This window comes from Heterodontus francisci, chromosome 18 (assembly GCF_036365525.1).
Source record: "Heterodontus francisci isolate sHetFra1 chromosome 18, sHetFra1.hap1, whole genome shotgun sequence".
Classification (NCBI taxonomy): domain Eukaryota; kingdom Metazoa; phylum Chordata; class Chondrichthyes; order Heterodontiformes; family Heterodontidae; genus Heterodontus; species Heterodontus francisci.
Window position 1 is genome coordinate 84570349 of NC_090388.1, and position 21262 is coordinate 84591610.

At 59.9% G+C, this 21262-nt stretch overlaps 1 protein-coding gene across 2 annotated transcripts in view; it reads right to left on the bottom strand.

Annotated features, from left to right (window-relative positions):
• LOC137379755 (aldo-keto reductase family 1 member D1-like) overlaps window positions 1-21262 on the bottom strand; it is a 108352-nt gene that overhangs the window by 58378 nt on the left and 28712 nt on the right. For both annotated transcript variants that reach the window (XM_068051080.1, XM_068051081.1), the window contains exon 3: window positions 4444-4560. In XM_068051080.1, coding sequence (XP_067907181.1) covers window positions 4444-4560 — 117 coding nt within the window. The remainder of the gene's footprint in view (window positions 1-4443; window positions 4561-21262) is intronic.

Consider the following 21262-nt stretch of genomic DNA (forward strand, 5'->3'; position numbering starts at 1 on the left):
GACAGTGAAGGAACGGCAATATAATTCCAAGTCAGGATGGTGTGTGACTTGGAGGGGAACTTGCAGGTGGTGGTGTTCCCATGTATTTTCTGCCCTCGTCCTTCTAGTTGGTAAGGGTCGAGGGTTTGGAAGGTGCTGTCTGAGGAGCCTTGATGCATTGCTGCTGGGCATCTTGTAGATGGTACAAACTCCTGCCACTTTGCGTCTGTGGTGGAGGGAGTGAATGTTTGTGGATGGGGTGCCAATCAAGCAGGCTGCTTTGTCCTGGATGGTGTCGAGCTTCTTGAGTGTTGTTGGAGCTGCACCCATCCAGGCAAGTGGAGAGTATTCCATCACACTCCTGACTGTGCCTTGTAGATGGTGGACAGGCTTTGGGGAGACAGGAGGTGAGTTACTCGCCTCAGGATACCTAGCCTCTGACCTGCTCTTGTAGTCACAGAATTTATATGGCTACTCCAGTTCAGTTTCTGGTCAATGGTAGCCCCTAGGATGTTGATAGTGGGGGATTCAGCGATGGTAATGCCGTTGAATGTCAAGGGGAGATGGTTAGATTCTCTCTTGTTGGAGATGGTCACTGCCTGGCAGTTGTGTGGCGCAAATGTAACTGACAGGAAGCAGAGGGTGGTGATACTAGTGGATGGATGTTTTTCAGACTGGGTGATGTTTTGCAATGGTCTTCCCCAAGGATCAGTTTTGGGTCCATAACTCTTTTCAAAGTTTATAACCAACCTAGAGACAGCATTATAAGGTTACATACAAGCATATGAACATACAAATTATGAGCAGGAGTAGGCCACTCGGCCCCTCAGGCCTGCTCCGCCATTCAACAAGATCATGGCTGATCTAATTGTAACCTCAACTCCACATTCCCATCCATCCCCAATAACCTTTCACCCCCTTGCCTATCAAGAATCAATCTAACTTTGCCATTAAAATATTCAAAGACTCTGCTTCCACCACCTTTTGAGGAAGAGACAAAGGGGATGTGTTAGTTGCCTCCTCCCTTCTTCCTCCTCAGCTGCTCACCCTTTACCTACACCCTCATGATGGCGAGGTTGTGCAGGATGCAGCAGACCACGAGAAACTTCATCGTGTGCTCTGACAAGTTCCACAGGGCTCCTCTAGTGTGTTCCAGGCAGCAGAAGCACTGTGTAAGTACCCCAATGGTCTGCTCAATCACATTTCATGGGCCAGCGAAACTCACGTTATATGCTTGCTGCCCACATGTGAGTGGGTTGCACACCAAGTCCATGAGCCAGGTCCTCAGTGGATTGCCCTTGTCACCCAGTCGCCATCCTCTAGTTTTCTGTGGTGGTTCAAATGCAGATGGTACAGCAACTGCTGCAGAATGAAGCCATCATTCATGCATCATTGACCTGCATGATATGCTGTGTATTGTTACGCACCAGCTGGGCATTGGGGAAGTGGAGTCCCTTTCGCTTGTGGTACATCTCAGAGTTGACATGTGGTCCCCACAAATCAATGTGCGAGCTGTCAATGGTCCTCTGTTCCATGAGGAAGCCTGCAATCCTGGCAAAGCCGAATGCTCACTGCACCTGTTTCTCTCTTGCAAGAGGAATTGAAATGTATTCAGCTTTCTTGGAATACAGAGCCTCAGTGAACTATCTTATGCAACAGTAGACAGAAAACTGGGAGATGTTTGCTCCAGCCTGGAAGGAGCCAGATGTATAAAAATTCCTGGACAGTCACCTTCACAATGACGGGCAATGCAGTCCTTGCTCTGCTCTGAGGTTAGAGCTGTGGCTGCAGTAGGTGGCAGATTTCAATGAGGGCATCCTCAGTGAAGTGGTGATGTCTGACACTTTGTTCCTCACTGAGGTTCAGATAGGAGGATTGCTCCCTGAACACTCTGGGTGGATATGGCCTCCTGCTGAGAGTCCTTCTCCTGCTCCACCTCCTCCTCCCTCTTTGAGCAGCTTGTCCTGTTCTGTGTTACCTCTGCTCATTATCCCTGTCATGCTGTAAGCCAAAGGGGATGGAAACTACAGTGCCCAGGTCTCGGAGCAAGTGGTTCAAATAGAATCCTTGAAGTCAGGACAAAGTCCTTCAACATGTGCCACACAATTCACTATGGACTTCAGCAACTTTGAACAATTCTAGAAACCACCAAACGCTTCTACAATTGCAGCCACAAACAGTAGAAACCAATCAGAAACTAACCTGAAAGTAGTTGATCTCTGCAAATAGCACTGTGGTGGGGTCCTTCCTGCTGCTGAACGTGTGTTCAGCTGTGCGAGATTAAGTCAGGGTATTAACTGGAGAGTTCACATTGACCACATTGGTGTCAAATCAGCATTACACGATGCTTGACATCACCATCTGCCTACTCTACCAACTGCTGGTGCAAGTTCCCTGTGCAGCCAGCACCAGAAGTGTGCATGCATGTCACAGACACTATATTGGAGGCCAAATGGCACCCAAGACACAGTAAAAGAGGCATTCCACATCTGAATTTTGCAGCCACTATAATATAATTGACATGATTCTGAACAGTGTAGATGAACAGAAAGACCTTGGTGTCCATATACACAAACCCTTAAAGGTGCAGGGCAAGTTGATAAGGTGATTAATGAAGCATATGAGTTACTTGAGTTTATAAATAGAGGAATAGAATATGAAAGTAAAGAGATTATGCTGAAACTTTATAATTCACTGGTTAGGCCTCAGCTGGAGTTTTGTGGGTAATTCTGGGCACCGCACTCCAGGAAAGATGTAAAAGCCTGAGAAAGGCTACAGAGGAGGTTTACCAGGATGTTCCCAGGGATGAGGAACTGCAGTTATGAGGAGAGACTGGAAAAGTTCCGACTGTTCTGCTTTGAACACAGAAGGTTAAGAGGTGACCGAATAGAGGTTTTTCCAGATGATGAGAGGAGTTGAAAGGGTAGATACAGAAAAACTATTCCCTCAGGCAAGTGAGTGATAACTAGTGTTCAGAGATTCAAAATTATTGGCAAAAGATCTAGAGGGGAGAAGAGGAGAAATGATTTCACTCAGAGAGTTGTCTGGATCTGGAACACTCTACATGAAAAGGAGGTGGAAGCTGACTCCATAAATAATTCTAGAAGGGGGTTGGACAGTTAGTTGAGGGTGAGGAACTTATAGAGTTACAGACAAAAAACAGGGATATGGGACTAGGCACAAACACTCTTTCAGATGGCCTTCTTCTGTGTGCTACATTTCTGTGATTCGATGATTCTCTCACTTTTCTGTCCTAGGGTCCTTCTCTCCATAGCCTCCTGACTCCGAGATGTCTTAAAGTACTTCTTTTCATAATTCCCTTGAGCCCGCTATTTTAAACTGCTTTGCTGCTTCATTGCATTCAGTCTAAAAGGGGAATTTTAACTCTCCCCAATTGGCAGGGAGAGGGAAAATACTTCTCCACTTGCCACTCTGTTGCTGCCAAACTGTTTTTTAAATACCTGCTCTTCCTGGCAGTGGATGGAAGCCTCATTATCAAATGTCTTGAAGGCATTTTAACCTGTTTCAGAGTGGCTGCACCTGCTGTAATAATCCTGACCGGCAAATTTCTCGAGAAGCCAGCCAGGCCCTTCAGGTAAGTAAAGAGAACAAAGCTCCCTGAGTGGAGTGAGAGGGAGCAGGAATGCTCCTCCAGCTCCCATCAGGGGAAGTGTGGGCCTCCTCTTCCTCCCAGCTGGGACAGCCTGCAAACACGCTGCCTCCTGAATTACCTTATCCCCAGTGGCCTTCCTACTGTGGGCAGCATCTGGGCCATTGATTTTGTCACTCCCCATCGGCTTGGTGCCAAGCGCCGCTGGATCTCATGGACGTGAGGCAGAGCTGCCATTAGGTGGTAGAATTCACTTCAGGTCTATGTGGCATATTGCTCCCATGGAGGTGGTGCCATGATAGCTGCTTGTTCAACCATGAGTAACCAGTAAACCCTCAAGTCCAGAGTTAGTTACAAATTGGGGGCTGATCGGAATGGAGTTTTAAACTTGCTGTCCATTATTTCAGTAAATCCACCCGGTTGTGTGCTTTCACTGAAGTAATGAGCAGCATATTCAAAACATACAGATCAGGAAGGGTCAGGTTCAATTCTCAGAGAGCAGGCCTTGCACATGACAGCAATTGGAGCATCAGATCTGGCCTCAACACCCGGAGCTAGGAAGTGTGAAATCAGTCACGATTCCTGGACCAGTTTTCAATCTACAGATTGCTGCTGGATTTCTGGTGTACTGCCCTCTGTAGTTGAAGTGCCTGCTGGTGCTCACTACCTGGACTTACCCATGAAGAGTCGAGAATTGGATTAGGTGCCAGAGGACAGCCAGCATCTGGTAAAGTGTACACCAGCGAGAGGCAGCACCGTGAGGAGGGGAAGGCAGGAAATTAGAGGGACGGAGTGACAATGAGGAAAATGATGAAACAGCAGCCGCATAAACACTGTGTAGGATACAGACTTACCTTAAAGGCCAATGGCAGCTCAATGATGTACAGGTCAATGTAATCAAACTTTAAACGTTTCAGGGATTTCTCCAGGGCAGGTCGTACCATTTCTGGCGGGTGACAAGTATTCCACAGCTGAAAGTTAAACTTAAAATTAATACATTAAACTGAAGCATCTATATCATATTCTGGATCACATCATACTTTCAGTACCTTATTGAAGACTTCACAGCCTCCTGCATATTGCAGTTCCATTCATAGTTCAAGTTGTGCTTTCAAAATGCATGGGTACCAGTGCTGTAGGAGAGAGACTAGCTCCCCAGGTGGCACTGCCCAGTGCCGTAGGAGAGAGACAAGCTCCCCAGGTGGCACTGCCCAGTGCCGTAGGAGAGAGACAAGCTCCCCAGGTGGCACTGCCCAGTGCTGTAGGAGAGAGACTAGCTCCCCAGGTGGCACTGCCCAGTGCCGTAGGAGAGAGACAAGCTCCCCAGGTGGCACTGCCCAGTGCTGTAGGAGAGAGACAAGCTCCCCAGGTGGCACTGCCCAGTGCTGTAGGAGAGAGACAAGCTCCCCAGGTAGCACTGCCCAGTGCCGTAGGAGAGAGACTAGCTCCTCAGGTAGCACTGCCCAGTGCCGTAGGAGAGAGACAAGCTCCCCAGGTGGCACTGCCCAGTGCTGTAGGAGAGAGACAAGCTCCCCAGGTAGCACTGCCCAGTGCCGTAGGAGAGAGACTAGCTCCTCAGGTGGCACTGACCTGTGCTGTAGGAGAGGGACTAGCTCCCCAGATGGCACTGCTCAGTGCCGTAGGAGAGGGACTAGCTCCCCAGGTGGCACTGCCCAGTGCCGTAGGAGAGGGACTAGCTCCCCAGGTGGCACTGCCCAGTGGCGTAGGAGAGAGACAAGCTCCCCAGGTGGCACTGCCCAGTGCCGTAGGAGAGAGACAAGCTCCCCAGGTGGCACTGCCCAGTGCTGTAGGAGAGAGACTAGCTCCCCAGGTGGCACTGCCCAGTGCTGTAGGAGAGAGACTAGCTCCCCAGGTGGCACTGCCCAGTGCTGTAGGAGAGAGACTAGCTCCCCAGGTGGCACTGACCAGTGCTGTAGGAGAGAGACAAGCTCCCCAGGTGGCACTGCCCAGTGCTGTAGGAGAGAGACAAGCTCCCCAGGTGGCACTGCCCAGTGCTGTAGGAGAGAGACAAGCTCCCCAGGTGGCACTGCCCAGTGCCGTAGGAGAGAGACTAGCTCCTCAGGTGGCACTGCCCAGTGCTGTAGGAGAGAGACTAGCACCCCAGGTGGCACTGCCCAGTGTTGTAGGAGAGAGACTAGCTCTCCAGGTGGCACTGCCCAGTGCTGTAGGAGAGGGACTAGCTCCCCAGATGGCACTGCCCAGTGCTGTAGGAGAGAGACTAGCTCCCCAGGTGACACTGCCCAGTGCCGTAGGAGAGGGACTAGCTCCCCAGATGGCACTGACCTGTGTTGTAGGAGAGGGACTAGCTCCCCAGATGGCACTGCCCAGTGCCGTAGGAGAGGGACTAGCTCCCCAGATGGCACTGACCTGTGCCGTAGGAGAGAGACTAGCTCCCCAGGTGGCACTGCCCAGTGGCGTAGGAGAGAGACTAGCTCCCCAGGTGGCACTGCCCAGTGCCGTAGGAGAGAGACAAGCTCCCCAGGTGGCACTGCCCAGTGCTGTAGGAGAGAGACAAGCTCCCCAGGTGGCACTGCCCAGTGCTGTAGGAGAGAGACAAGCTCCCCAGGTGGCACTGCCCAGTGCCGTAGGAGAGAGACTAGCTCCTCAGGTGGCACTGCCCAGTGCTGTAGGAGAGAGACTAGCACCTCAGGTGGCACTGCCCAGTGTTGTAGGAGAGAGACTAGCTCTCCAGGTGGCACTGCCCAGTGCTGTAGGAGAGGGACTAGCTCCCCAGATGGCACTGCCCAGTGCTGTAGGAGAGAGACTAGCTCCCCAGGTGACACTGCCCAGTGCCGTAGGAGAGGGACTAGCTCCCCAGATGGCACTGACCTGTGTTGTAGGAGAGGGACTAGCTCCCCAGATGGCACTGACCTGTGCTGTAGGAGAGGGACTAGCTCCCCAGGTGGCATGCCCAGTGCCGTAGGAGAGAGACTAGCTCCCCAGGTGGCACTGCCCAGTGGCGTAGGAGAGAGACAAGCTCCCCAGGTGGCACTGCCCAGTGCCGTAGGAGAGAGACAAGCTCCCCAGGTGGCACTGCCCAGTGCTGTAGGAGAGAGACTAGCTCCCCAGGTGGCACTGCCCAGTGCCGTAGGAGAGAGACAAGCTCCCCAGGTGGCACTGCCCAGTGCTGTAGGAGAGAGACAAGCTCCCCAGGTGGCACTGCCCAGTGCTGTAGGAGAGAGACAAGCTCCCCAGGTGGCACTGCCCAGTGCCGTAGGAGAGAGACTAGCTCCCCAGGTGGCACTGCCCAGTGCTGTAGGAGAGAGACTAGCTCCCCAGGTGACACTGCCCAGTGCCGTAGGAGAGGGACTAGCTCCCCAGATGGCACTGACCTGTGCTGTAGGAGAGGGACTAGCTCCCCAGATGGCACTGCCCAGTGCTGCAGGAGAGAGACGAGCTCCCCAGGTGGCACTGAACAGTGCCGCAGGAGAGGGACTGGCTCCCCAGGTGGCACTGACCAGTGCTGCAGGAGATAGACGATCTCCCCAGGCGGCACTGCCCAGTGCCGCAGGAGAGTGACTGGCTCCCAAGGTGGCACTACCCAGTGCTGCAGGAGAGGGACTGGCTCCCCAGGTTGCACTGCCCAGTGCCGCAGGAGAGAGACAGGCTCCCCAGGTGGCACTGCCCAGTGCTGCAGGAGAGGGACTGGCTCCCCAGGTGGCACTGACCAGTGCTGTAGGAGAGAGACTAGCTCCCCAGGTGGCACTGACCAGTGCTGTAGGAGAGAGACGAGCTCCCCAGGTGGCACTGCCCAGTGCTGCAGGAGAGTGACTAGCTCCCCAGGTGGCAATGCCCAGTGCTGTCGGAGAGGGACTAGCTCCCCAGGTGGCACTGCCCAGTGCCGTAGGAGAGGGACTAGCTCCCCAGGTGGCACTGCCCAGTGCCGTAGGAGTGGGACTGGCTCCCCAGGTGGCACTGCCCAGTGCTGTAGGAGAGCGACTGGCTCCTCAGGTGGCACTGCCCAGTGCTGTAGGAGAGAGACGAGCTCCCCATGTGGCACTGCCCAGTGCCGTAGGAGTGGGACTGGCTCCCCAGGTGGCACTGCCCAGTGCTGTAGGAGAGCGACCGGCTCCTCAGGTGGCACTGCCCAGTGCTGCAGGAGAGGGACTATCTCCCCAGGTGGCACTGCCCAGTGCTGTAGGAGAGCGACTGGCTCCTCAGGTGACACTGCCCAGTGCTGCAGGAGAGGGACTAGCTCCCCAGGTGGCACTGCCCAGTGCTGTAGGAGAGCGACTGGCTCCTCAGGTGACACTGCCCAGTGCTGCAGGAGAGGGACTATCTCCCCAGGTGGCACTGCCCAGTGCCGCAGGAGAGCGACAGGCTCCCCAGGTGGCACTTCCCAGTGCCGCAGGAGAGCGTCAGGCTCCCCAGGTGGCACTGCCCAGTGCTGCAGGAGAGAGACTGGCTCCCCAGCAGGCACTGACCAGTGCCGTAGGAGAGCGACTGGCTCCTCAGGTGACACTGCCCAGTGCTGTAGGAGAGAGACTAGCTCCCCATGTGGCACTGCCCAGTGCTGTAGGAGAGAGACTAGCTCCTCAGGTGGAAATGCCCAGTGCTGTAGGAGAGGGACTAGCTCCCCAGGTGGCACTGCCCAGTGCTGTAGGAGAGAGACTAGCTCCCCAGGTGGCACTGACCAGTGCTGTAGGAGAGAGACGAGTTCCCCAGGTGGCACTGACCAGTGCTGTAGGAGAGAGACTAGCTCCCCATGTGGCACTGCCCAGTGCCGCAGGAGAGGGACTGGCTCCCCAGGTGGCACTGCCCAGTGCTGCAGGAGAGGGACTAGCTCCCCAGGTGGCAATGCCCAGTGCTGTCGGAGAGGGACTAGCTCCCCAGGTGGCACTGCCCAGTGCCGTAGGAGTGGGACTGGCTCCCCAGGTGGCACTGCCCAGTGCTGCAGGAGAGGGACTGGCTCCCCAGATGGCACTGCCCAGTGCTGTAGGAGAGGGACTGGCTCCCCAGGTGACACTGACCAGTGCCGTAGGAGAGGGACTAGCTCGCCAGGTGGCACTGCCCAGTGCTGTAGGAGAGGGACTGGCTCCCCAGGTGACACTGACCAGTGCCGTAGGAGAGGGACTAGCTCGCCAGGTGGCACTGCCCAGTGCTATAGGAGAGCGACTGGCTCCTCAGGTGACACTGCCCAGTGCTGCAGGAGAGAGACGAGCTCCCCATGTGGCACTGCCCAGTGCCGCAGGAGAGCGTCAGGCTCCCCAGGTGGCACTTCCCAGTGCCGCAGGAGAGCGACTGGCTCCCCAGGTGGTACTGCCCAGTGCCGCAGGAGAGCGACTGGCTCCCCAGATGGCACTGCCCAGTGCTGTAGGAGAGGGACTGGCTCCCCAGGTGACACTGACCAGTGCCGTAGGAGAGGGACTAGCTCGCCAGGTGGCACTGCCCAGTGCTGCAGGAGGGAGACTAGCTCCCCAGGTGACACTGACCAGTGCCGTAGGAGAGGGACTAGCTCCCCAGGTGGCACTGACCAGTGCCGTAGGAGAGGGATTAGCTCCCCAGGTGGCACTGACCTGTGCTGTAGGAGAGGGACTAGCTCCCCAGATGGCACTGCCCAGTGCCGCAGGAGAGGGACTAGCTCCCCAGATGGCACTGCCCAGTGCCGTAGGAGAGGGACTAGCTCCCCAGGTGGCACTGACCAGTGCCGTAGGAGAGGGACTAGCTCCCCAGGTGGCACTGACCAGTGCAGTAGGAGAGGGACTGGCTCCCCAGTGGCACTGCCCAGTGCCGTAGGAGAGGGTCTAGCTCCCCAGGTGGCACTGCCCAGTGCCGTAGGAGTGGGACTGGCTCCCCAGGTGGCACTGCCCAGTGCTGTAGGAGAGCGACTGGCTCCTCAGGTGGCACTGCCCAGTGCTGCAGGAGAGGGACTGGCTCCCCATGTGGCACTGCCCAGTGCTGTAGGAGAGAGACTAGCTCCTCAGGTGGAAATGCCCAGTGCTGTAGGAGAGGGACTAGCTCCCCAGGTGGCACTGCCCAGTGCTGTAGGAGAGAGACTAGCTCCCCAGGTGGCACTGCCCAGTGCTGTAGGAGAGAGACGAGCTCCCCAGGTGGCACTGACCAGTGCTGTAGGAGAGAGACTAGCTCCCCATGTGGCACTGCCCAGTGCTGTAGGAGAGAGACTAGCTCCTCAGGTGGAAATGCCCAGTGCCGTAGGAGAGGGACTAGCTCCCCAGGTGGCACTGCCCAGTGCTGTAGGAGAGGGACTAGCTCCCCAGGTGGCACTGCCCAGTGCTGCAGGAGAGGGACTGGCTCCCGAGGTGGCACTTCCCAGTGCTGCAGGAGAGGGACTGGCTGCCCAGGTGGCACTGCCCAGTGCTGCAGGAGAGCGACAGGCTCCTCAGGTGGCACTGCCCAGTGCTGCAGGAGAGAGACGAGCTCCCGAGGTGGCACTTCCCAGTGCTGCAGGAGAGGGACTGGCTCCCCAGGTGGTACTGCCCAGTGCTGCAGGAGAGCGACAGGCTCCCCAGGTGGTACTGCCCAGTGCTGCAGGAGAGCGACAGGCTCCTCAGGTGGCACTGCCCAGTGCTGTAGGAGAGCGACTGGCTCCTCAGGTGACACTGCCCAGTGCTGCAGGAGAGCGACAGGCTCCTCAGGTGGCACTGCCCAGTGCTGTAGGAGAGCGACTGGCTCCTCAGGTGACACTGCCCAGTGCTGCAGGAGAGGGACTGGCTCCCCAGGTGGCACTGCCCAGTGCTGTAGGAGAGCGACAGGCTCCACAGGTGGCACTGCCCAGTACTGTAGGAGAGCGACAGGCTCCTCAGGTGGCACTGCCCAGTGCTGTAGGAGAGCGACAGGCTCCTCAGGTGGCACTGCCCAGTGCTGTAGAAGAGCGACTGGCTCCTCAGGTGACACTGCCCAGTGCTGTAGGAGAGGGACTGGCTCCCCAGGTGACACTGCCCAGTGCTGCAGGAGAGGGACTAGCTCCCCATGTGACACTGCCCAGTGCTGCAGGAGAGGGACTGGCTCCCCAGGTGGCACTGCCCAGTGCTGTAGGAGAGGGACTGGCTCCCCAGGTGACACTGACCAGTGCCGTAGGAGAGGGACTAGCTCGCCAGGTGGCACTGCCCAGTGCTGCAGGAGGGAGACTAGCTCCCCAGGTGACACTGACCAGTGCCGTAGTGGAGGGACTAGCTCCGCAGATCGCACTGCCCAGTGCCGTAGGAGAGGGACTAGCTCCCCAGATGGCACTGACCTGTGCTGTAGGAGAGGGACTAGCTCCCCAGATGGCACTGACCTGTGCTGTCGGAGAGGGATTAGCTCCCCAGATGGCACTGCCCAGTGCCGCAGGAGAGGGACTGGCTCCCCAGATGGCACTGCCCAGTGCCGTAGGAGAGGGACTAGCTCGCCAGGTGGCACTGCCCAGTGCTGCAGGAGGGAGACTAGCTCCCCAGGTGACACTGACCAGTGCCGTAGTGGAGGGACTAGCTCCGCAGATCGCACTGCCCAGTGCCATAGGAGAGGGACTAGCTCCCCAGATGGCACTGACCTGTGCTGTCGGAGAGGGATTAGCTCCCCAGATGGCACTGCCCAGTGCCGCAGGAGAGGGACTGGCTCCCCAGATGGCACTGCCCAGTGCCGTAGGAGAGGGACTAGCTCCCCAGGTGGCACTGACCAGTGCCGTAGGAGAGGGACTGGCTCCCCAGTGGCACTGCCCAGTGCCGTAGGAGAGGGTCTAGCTCCCCAGGTGGCACTGCCCAGTGCCGTAGGAGTGGGACTGGCTCCCCAGGTGGCAATGCCCAGTGCTGTAGGAGAGAGACTAGCTCCCCATGTGGCACTGCCCAGTGCTGTAGGAGAGCGACTGGCTCCTCAGGTGGCACTGCCCAGTGCTGCAGGAGAGGGACTGGCTCCCCAGGCTGTACTGACCAGTGCCGCAGGAGAGAGACTGGCTCCCCAGGTGGCACTGACCAGTGCTGTAGGAGAGAGACGAGCTCCCCAGGTGGCACTGACCAGTGCTGTAGGAGAGAGACTAGCTCCCCATGTGGCACTGCCCAGTGCTGTAGGAGAGAGACTAGCTCCCCATGTGGCACTGACCTGTGCTGTAGGAGAGAGACTAGCTCCTCAGGTGGAAATGCCCAGTGCTGTAGGAGAGGGACTAGCTCCCCAGGTGGCACTGCCCAGTGCTGTAGGAGAGAGACGAGCTCCCCAGGTGGCACTGACCAGTGCTGTAGGAGAGAGACTAGCTCCCCATGTGGCACTGCCCAGTGCTGTAGGAGAGAGACTAGCTCCTCAGGTGGAAATGCCCAGTGCTGTAGGAGAGGGACTAGCTCCCCAGGTGGCACTGCCCAGTGCCGTAGGAGAGGGACTAGCTCCCCAGGTGGCACTGCCCAGTGCCGCAGGAGAGAGACGAGCTCCCGAGGTGGCTCTTCCCAGTGCTGTAGGAGAGAGACGAGCTCCCCAGGTGGCACTGACCAGTGCTGCAGGAGAGGGACTAGCTCCCCAGGTGGCACTGACCAGTGCCGTAGGAGAGGGACTAGCTCCCCAGGTGGCACTGACCAGTGCAGTAGGAGAGGGACTGGCTCCCCAGTGGCACTGCCCAGTGCCGTAGGAGAGGGTCTAGCTCCCCAGGTGGCACTGCCCAGTGCTGTAGGAGAGCGACTGGCTCCTCAGGTGGCACTGACCAGTGCTGTAGGAGAGAGACTAGCTCCTCAGGTGGCACTGACCAGTGCTGCAGGAGAGGGACTGGCTCCCCAGGTGGCACTGACCAGTGCTGTAGGAGAGAGACTAGCTCCTCAGGTGGCACTGCCCAGTGCTGCAGGAGAGGGACTGGCTCCCCAGGTGGCACTGACCAGTGCTGTAGGAGTGGGACTGGCTCCCCAGGTGGCACTGCCCAGTGCTGTAGGAGAGCGACTGGCTCCTCAGGTGGCACTGCCCAGTGCTGCAGGAGAGGGACTGGCTCCCCATGTGGCACTGCCCAGTGCTGTAGGAGAGAGACTAGCTCCTCAGGTGGAAATGCCCAGTGCTGTAGGAGAGAGACTAGCTCCCCAGGTGGCACTGCCCAGTGCTGTAGGAGAGAGACGAGCTCCCCAGGTGGCACTGACCAGTGCTGTAGGAGAGAGACTAGCTCCCCATGTGGCACTGCCCAGTGCTGTAGGAGAGAGACTAGCTCCTCAGGTGGAAATGCCCAGTGCCGTAGGAGAGGGACTAGCTCCCCAGGTGGCACTGCCCAGTGCTGTAGGAGAGGGACTAGCTCCCCAGGTGGCACTGCCCAGTGCTGCAGGAGAGGGACTGGCTGCCCAGGTGGCACTGCCCAGTGCTGCAGGAGAGGGACTGGCACCCCAGGTGGCACTGCCCAGTGCTGCAGGAGAGAGACGAGCTCCCGAGGTGGCACTGACCAGTGCTGTAGGAGAGAGACTAGCTCCCCATGTGGCACTGCCCAGTGCTGTAGGAGAGAGACTAGCTCCTCAGGTGGAAATGCCCAGTGCCGTAGGAGAGGGACTAGCTCCCCAGGTGGCACTGCCCAGTGCTGTAGGAGAGGGACTAGCTCCCCAGGTGGCACTGCCCAGTGCTGCAGGAGAGAGACGAGCTCCCGAGGTGGCACTTCCCAGTGCTGCAGGAGAGGGACTGGCTGCCCAGGTGGCACTGCCCAGTGCTGCAGGAGAGGGACTGGCACCCCAGGTGGCACTGCCCAGTGCCACAGGAGAGGGACTGGCTCCCCAGGTGGTACTGCCCAGTGCTGCAGGAGAGGGACTGGCTCCCCAGGTGGTACTGCCCAGTGCTGCAGGAGAGCGACAGGCTCCCCAGGTGGTACTGCCCAGTGCTGCAGGAGAGCGACAGGCTCCTCAGGTGGCACTGCCCAGTGCTGTAGGAGAGCGACTGGCTCCTCAGGTGACACTGCCCAGTGCTGCAGGAGAGCGACAGGCTCCTCAGGTGGCACTGCCCAGTGCTGTAGGAGAGCGACTGGCTCCTCAGGTGACACTGCCCAGTGCTGCAGGAGAGGGACTGGCTCCCCAGGTGGCACTGCCCAGTGCTGTAGGAGAGCGACAGGCTCCTCAGGTGGCACTGCCCAGTGCTGTAGGAGAGCGACAGGCTCCTCAGGTGGCACTGCCCAGTGCTGTAGGAGAGCGACAGGCTCCTCAGGTGGCACTGCCCAGTGCTGTAGGAGAGCGACTGGCTCCTCAGGTGACACTGCCCAGTGCTGCAGGAGAGGGACTGGCTCCCCAGGTGGCACTGCCCAGTGCTGTAGGAGAGGGACTGGCTCCCCAGGTGACACTGACCAGTGCCGTAGGAGAGGGACTAGCTCGCCAGGTGGCACTGCCCAGTGCTGCAGGAGGGAGACTAGCTCCCCAGGTGACACTGACCAGTGCCGTAGTGGAGGGACTAGCTCCGCAGATCGCACTGCCCAGTGCCGTAGGAGAGGGACTAGCTCCCCAGATGGCACTGACCTGTGCTGTCGGAGAGGGATTAGCTCCCCAGATGGCACTGCCCAGTGCCGTAGGAGAGGGACTAGCTCCCCAGGTGGCACTGACCAGTGCCGTAGGAGAGGGACTGGCTCCCCAGATGGCACTGCCCAGTGCCGTAGGAGAGGGACTAGCTCGCCAGGTGGCACTGCCCAGTGCTGCAGGAGGGAGACTAGCTCCCCAGGTGACACTGACCAGTGCCGTAGTGGAGGGACTAGCTCCGCAGATCGCACTGCCCAGTGCCGTAGGAGAGGGACTAGCTCCCCAGATGGCACTGACCTGTGCTGTCGGAGAGGGATTAGCTCCCCAGATGGCACTGCCCAGTGCCGTAGGAGAGGGACTAGCTCCCCAGGTGGCACTGACCAGTGCCGTAGGAGAGGGACTAGCTCCCCAGTGGCACTGCCCAGTGCCGTAGGAGAGGGTCTAGCTCCCCATGTGGCACTGCCCAGTGCCGTAGGAGTGGGACTGGCTCCCCAGGTGGCAATGCCCAGTGCTGTAGGAGAGAGACTAGCTCCCCATGTGGCACTGCCCAGTGCTGTAGGAGAGCGACTGGCTCCTCAGGTGGCACTGCCCAGTGCTGCAGGAGAGGGACTGGCTCCCCAGGCTGTACTGACCAGTGCCGCAGGAGAGAGACTGGCTCCCCAGGTGGCACTGACCAGTGCTGTAGGAGAGAGACGAGCTCCCCAGGTGGCACTGACCAGTGCTGTAGGAGAGAGACTAGCTCCCCATGTGGCACTGCCCAGTGCTGTAGGAGAGAGACAAGCTCCCCAGGTGGCACTGCCCAGTGCCGTAGGAGAGAGACTAGCTCCTCAGGTGGCACTGCCCAGTGCTGTAGGAGAGAGACTAGCACCCCAGGTGGCACTGCCCAGTGTTGTAGGAGAGGGACTAGCTCTCCAGGTGGCACTGCCCAGTGCTGTAGGAGAGGGACTAGCTCCCCAGATGGCACTGCCCAGTGCTGTAGGAGAGAGACTAGCTCCCCAGGTGACACTGCCCAGTGCCGTAGGAGAGGGACTAGCTCCCCAGATGGCACTGACCTGTGTTGTAGGAGAGGGACTAGCTCCCCAGATGGCACTGACCTGTGCTGTAGGAGAGGGACTAGCTCCCCAGATGGCACTGCCCAGTGCCGTAGGAGAGGGACTAGCTCCCCAGGTGGCATGCCCAGTGCCGTAGGAGAGGGACTAGCTCCCCAGGTGGCACTGCCCAGTGGCGTAGGAGAGAGACAAGCTCCCCAGGTGGCACTGCCCAGTGCCGTAGGAGAGAGACAAGCTCCCCAGGTGGCACTGCCCAGTGCTGTAGGAGAGAGACTAGCTCCCCAGGTGGCACTGCCCAGTGCTGTAGGAGAGAGACTAGCTCCCCAGGTGGCACTGCCCAGTGCCGTAGGAGAGAGACAAGCTCCCCAGGTGGCACTGCCCAGTGCTGTAGGAGAGAGACAAGCTCCCCAGGTGGCACTGCCCAGTGCTGTAGGAGAGATACAAGCTCCCCAGGTGGCACTGCCCAGTGCCGTAGGAGAGAGACTAGCTCCTCAGATGGCACTGCCCAGTGCTGTAGGAGAGAGACTAGCTCCCCAGGTGACACTGCCCAGTGCCGTAGGAGAGGGACTAGCTCCCCAGATGGCACTGACCTGTGCTGTAGGAGAGGGACTAGCTCCCCAGATGGCACTGACCTGTGCTGTAGGAGAGGGACTAGCTCCCCAGGTGGCACTGACCTGTGCTGTAGGAGAGGGACTAGCTCCCCAGATGGCACTGACCTGTGCTGTAGGAGAGGGACTAGCTCCCCAGGTGGCACTGACCTGTGCTGTAGGAGAGAGACGAGCTCCCCAGGTGGCACTGAACAGTGCCGCAGGAGAGGGACTGGCTCCCCAGGTGGCACTGACCAGTGCCGTAGGAGAGGGACTAGCTCCCCAGATGGCACTGACCTGTGCTGTAGGAGAGGGACTAGCTCCCCAGGTGGCACTGACCTGTGCTGTAGGAGAGAGACGAGCTCCCCAGGTGGCACTGAACAGTGCCGCAGGAGAGGGACTGGCTCCCCAGGTGGCACTGACCAGTGCTGCAGGAGATAGACGATCTCCCCAGGTGGCACTGCCCAGTGCCGCCGGAGAGTGACTGGCTCCCAAGGTGGCACTACCCAGTGCTGCAGGAGAGGGACTGGCTCCCCAGGTTGCACTGCCCAGTGCCGCAGGAGAGAGACAGGCTCCCCAGGTGGCACTGCCCAGTGCTGTAGGAGAGAGACTAGCTCCCCAGGTGGCACTGACCAGTGCTGTAGGAGAGAGACGAGCTCCCCAGGTGGCACTGCCCAGTGCTGCAGGAGAGTGACTAGCTCCCCAGGTGGCAATGCCCAGTGCTGTAGGAGAGGGACTAGCTCCCCAGGTGGCACTGCCCAGTGCCGTAGGAGTGGGACTGGCTCCCCAGGTGGCACTGCCCAGTGCTGTAGGAGAGCGACTGGCTCCTCAGGTGGCACTGCCCAGTGCTGTAGGAGAGCGACTGGCTCCTCAGGTGGCACTGCCCAGTGCTGTAGGAGAGCGACTGGCTCCTCAGGTGACACTGCCCAGTGCTGTAGGAGAGAGACGAGCTCCCCATGTGGCACTGCCCAGTGCCGTAGGAGTGGGACTGGCTCCCCAGGTGGCACTGCCCAGTGCTGTAGGAGAGCGACTGGCTCCTCAGGTGGCACTGCCCAGTGCTGCAGGAGAGGGACTATCTACCCAGGTGGCACTGCCCAGTGCTGTAGGAGAGCGACTGGCTCCTCAGGTGACACTGCCCAGTGCTGCAGGAGAGGGACTAGCTCCCCAGGTGGCACTGCCCAGTGCTGTAGGAGAGCGACTGGCTCCTCAGGTGACACTGCCCAGTGCTGCAGGAGAGGGACTATCTCCCCAGGTGGCACTGCCCAGTGCCGCAGGAGAGCGACAGGCTCCCCAGGTGGCACTTCCCAGTGCCGCAGGAGAGCGACAGGCTCCCCAGGTGGCACTTCCCAGTGCCGCAGGAGAGAGACTGGCTCCCCAGCAGGCACTGACCAGTGCCGTAGGAGAGCGACTGGCTCCTCAGGTGACACTGCCCAGTGCTGTAGGAGAGAGACTAGCTCCCCATGTGGCACTGCCCAGTGCTGTAGGAGAGAGACTAGCTCCTCAGGTGGAAATGCCCAGTGCTGTAGGAGAGGGACTAGCTCCCCAGGTGGCACTGCCCAGTGCTGTAGGAGAGAGACTAGCTCCCCAGGTGGCACTGACCAGTGCTGTAGGAGAGGGTCTAGCTCCCCAGGTGGCACTGCCCAGTGCCGTAGGAGTGGGACTGGCTCCCCAGGTGGCAATGCCCAGTGCTGTAGGAGAGAGACTAGCTCCCCATGTGGCACTGCCCAGTGCTGTAGGAGAGCGACTGGCTCCTCAGGTGGCACTGCCCAGTGCTGCAGGAGAGGGACTGGCTCCCCAGGCTGTACTGACCAGTGCCGCAGGAGAGAGACTGGCTCCCCAGGTGGCACTGCCCAGTGCTGTAGGAGAGAGACGAGCTCCCCAGGTGGCACTGACCAGTGCTGTAGGAGAGAGACTAGCTCCCCATGTGGCACTGCCCAGTGCTGTAGGAGAGAGACTAGCTCCCCATGTGGCACTGACCTGTGCTGTAGGAGAGAGACTAGCTCCTCAGGTGGAAATGCCCAGTGCTGTAGGAGAGGGACTAGCTCCCCAGGTGGCACTGCCCAGTGCTGTAGGAGAGAGACTAGCTCCTCAGGTGGAAATGCCCAGTGCTGTAGGAGAGGGACTAGCTCCCCAGGTGGCACTGACCAGTGCTGTAGGAGAGAGACGAGCTCCCCAGGTGGCACTGACCAGTGCTGTAGGAGAGAGACTAGCTCCCCATGTGGCACTGCCCAGTGCTGTAGGAGAGAGACTAGCTCCTCAGGTGGAAATGCCCAGTGCTGTAGGAGAGGGACTAGCTCCCCAGGTGGCACTGCCCAGTGCCGTAGGAGAGGGACTAGCTCCCCAGGTGGCACTGCCCAGTGCTGTAGGAGAGGGACTAGCTCCCCAGGTGGCACTGCCCAGTGCCGTAGGAGAGGGACTAGCTCCCCAGGTGGCACTGCCCAGTGCCGCAGGAGAGAGACGAGCTCCCGAGGTGGCTCTTCCCAGTGCTGCAGGAGAGGGACTGGCTGCCCAGGTGGCACTGCCCAGTGCCGCAGGAGAGGGACTGGCTCCCCAGGTGGCACTGCCCAGTGCCGCAGGAGAGAGACGAGCTCCCGAGGTGGCTCTTCCCAGTGCTGCAGGAGAGGGACTGGCTGCCCAGGTGGCACTGCCCAGTGCTGCAGGAGAGGGACAGGCTCCCCAGGTGGCAATGCCCAGTGCTGCAGGAGAGAGACTGGCTCCCCAGGTGGCACTGCCCAGTGCTGCAGGAGAGAGACTAGCTCCCCAGGTGGCACTGCCCAGTGCCGCAGGAGTGGGACTGGCTCCCCAGGTGGCACTGCCCAGTGCTGTAGGAGAGGGACTGGCTCCCCAGCAGGCACTGACCAGTGCTGTAGGAGAGAGACTGGCTCCTCAGGTGGCACTGCCCAGTGCTATAGGAGAGCGACTGGCTCCTCAGGTGACACTGCCCAGTGCTGCAGGAGAGAGACGAGCTCCCCATGTGGCACTGCCCAGTGCCGCAGGAGAGCGACAGGCTCCCCAGGTGGCACTTCCCAGTGCTGCAGGAGAGAGACTGGCTCCCCAGGTGGTACTGCCCAGTGCTGCAGGAGAGAGACTGGCTCCCCAGGTGGCACTGCCCAGTGCTGTAGGAGAGGGACTGGCTCCCCAGATGGCACTGCCCAGTGCTGTAGGAGAGGGACTGGCTCCCCAGGTGACACTGCCCAGTGCCGTAGGAGAGGGACTAGCTCGCCAGGTGGCACTGCCCAGTGCTGCAGGAGGGAGACTAGCTCCCCAGGTGACACTGACCAGTGCCGTAGGAGAGGGACTAGCTCCCCAGGTGGCACTGACCAGTGCCGTAGGAGAGGGACTAGCTCCCCAGGTGGCACTGACCTGTGCTGTAGGAGAGGGACTAGCTCCCCAGATGGCACTGCCCAGTGCCGCAGGAGAGGGACTAGCTCCCCAGATGGCACTGCCCAGTGCCGTAGGAGAGGGACTAGCTCCCCAGGTGGCACTGACCAGTGCCGTAGGAGAGGGACTAGCTCCCCAGGTGGCACTGACCAGTGCAGTAGGAGAGGGACTGGCTCCCCAGTGGCACTGCCCAGTGCCGTAGGAGAGGGTCTAGCTCCCCAGGTGGCAATGCCCAGTGCCGTAGGAGTGGGACTGGCTCCCCAGGTGGCACTGCCCAGTGCTGTAGGAGAGGGACTAGCTCCCCAGGTGGCACTGCCCAGTGCCGCAGGAGAGGGACTAGCTCCCCAGATGGCACTGCCCAGTGCCGTAGGAGAGGGACTAGCTCCCCAGGTGGCACTGACCAGTGCCGTAGGAGAGGGACTAGCTCCCCAGGTGGCACTGACCAGTGCAGTAGGAGAGGGACTGGCTCCCCAGTGGCACTGCCCAGTGCCGTAGGAGAGGGTCTAGCTCCCCAGGTGGCACTGCCCAGTGCCGTAGGAGAGCGACTGGCTCCTCAGGTGGCACTGCCCAGTGCTGTAGGAGAGAGACTAGCTCCCCATGTGGCACTGCCCAGTGCTGTAGGAGAGAGACTAGCTCCTCAGGTGGAAATGCCCAGTGCTGTAGGAGAGGGACTAGCTCCCCAGGTGGCACTGCCCAGTGCTGTAGGAGAGAGACTAGCTCCCCAGGTGGCACTGCCCAGTGCTGTAGGAGAGAGACGAGCTCCCCAGGTGGCACTGACCAGTGCTGCAGGAGAGGGACTGGCTCCCCATGTGGCACTGCCCAGTGCTGCAGGAGAGGGACTAGCTCCCCAGGTGGCACTGCCCAGTGCTGTAGGAGAGAGACTAGCTCCCCAGGTGGCACTGCCCAGTGCTGTAGGAGAGAGACGAGCTCCCCATGTGGCACTGCCCAGTGCTGCAGGAGAGGGACTGGCTCCCCATGTGGCACTGCCCAGTGCTGCAGGAGAGGGACTGGCTGCCCAGGTGGCACTGCCCAGTGCTGTAGGAGAGGGACTAGCTCCCCAGGTGGCACTGCCCAGTGCTGCAGGAGAGAGACGAGCTCCCGAGGTGGCACTTCCCAGTGCTGCAGGAGAGGGACTGGCTGCCCAGGTGGCACTGCCCAGTGCCACAGGAGAGGGACTGGCTCCCCAGGTGGTACTGCCCAGTGCTGCAGGAGAGGGACTGGCTCCCCAGGTGGTACTGCCCAGTGCTGCAGGAGAGCGACAGGCTCCCCAGGTGGTACTGCCCAGTGCTGCAGGAGAGCGACAGGCTCCTCAGGTGGCACTGCCCAGTGCTGTAGGAGAGCGACTGGCTCCTCAGGTGACACTGCCCAGTGCTGCAGGAGAGCGACAGGCTCCTCAGGTGGCACTGCCCAGTGCTGTAGGAGAGCGACTGGCTCCTCAGGTGACACTGCCCAGTGCTGCAGGAGAGGGACTGGCTCCCCAGGTGGCACTGCCCAGTGCTGTAGGAGAGCGACAGGCTCCTCAGGTGGCACTGCCCAGTGCTGTAGGAGAGCGACAGGCTCCTCAGGTGGCACTGCCCAGTGCTGTAGGAGAGCGACAGGCTCCTCAGGTGGCACTGCCCAGTGCTGTAGGAGAGCGACTGGCTCCTCAGGTGACACTGCCCAGTGCTGCAGGAGAGGGACTGGCTCCCCAGGTGGCACTGCCCAGTGCTGTAGGAGAGGGACTGGCTCCCCAGGTGACACTGACCAGTGCCGTAGGAGAGGGACTAGCTCGCCAGGTGGCACTGCCCAGTGCTGCAGGAGGGAGACTAGCTCCCCAGGTGACACTGACCAGTGCCGTAGTGGAGGGACTAGCTCCGCAGATCGCACTGCCCAGTGCCGTAGGAGAGGGACTAGCTCCCCAGATGGCACTGACCTGTGCTGTAGGAGAGGGACTAGCTCCCCAGATGGCACTGACCTGTGCTGTCGGAGAGGGATTAGCTCCCCAGATGGCACTGCCCAGTGCCGCAGGAGAGGGACTGGCTCCCCAGATGGCACTGCCCAGTGCCGTAGGAGAGGGACTAGCTCGCCAGGTGGCACTGCCCAGTGCTGCAGGAGGGAGACTAGCTCCCCAGGTGACACTGACCAGTGCCGTAGTGGAGGGACTAGCTCCGCAGATCGCACTGCCCAGTGCCGTAGGAGAGGGACTAGCTCCCCAGATGGCACTGACCTGTGCTGTCGGAGAGGGATTAGCTCCCCAGATGGCACTGCCCAGTG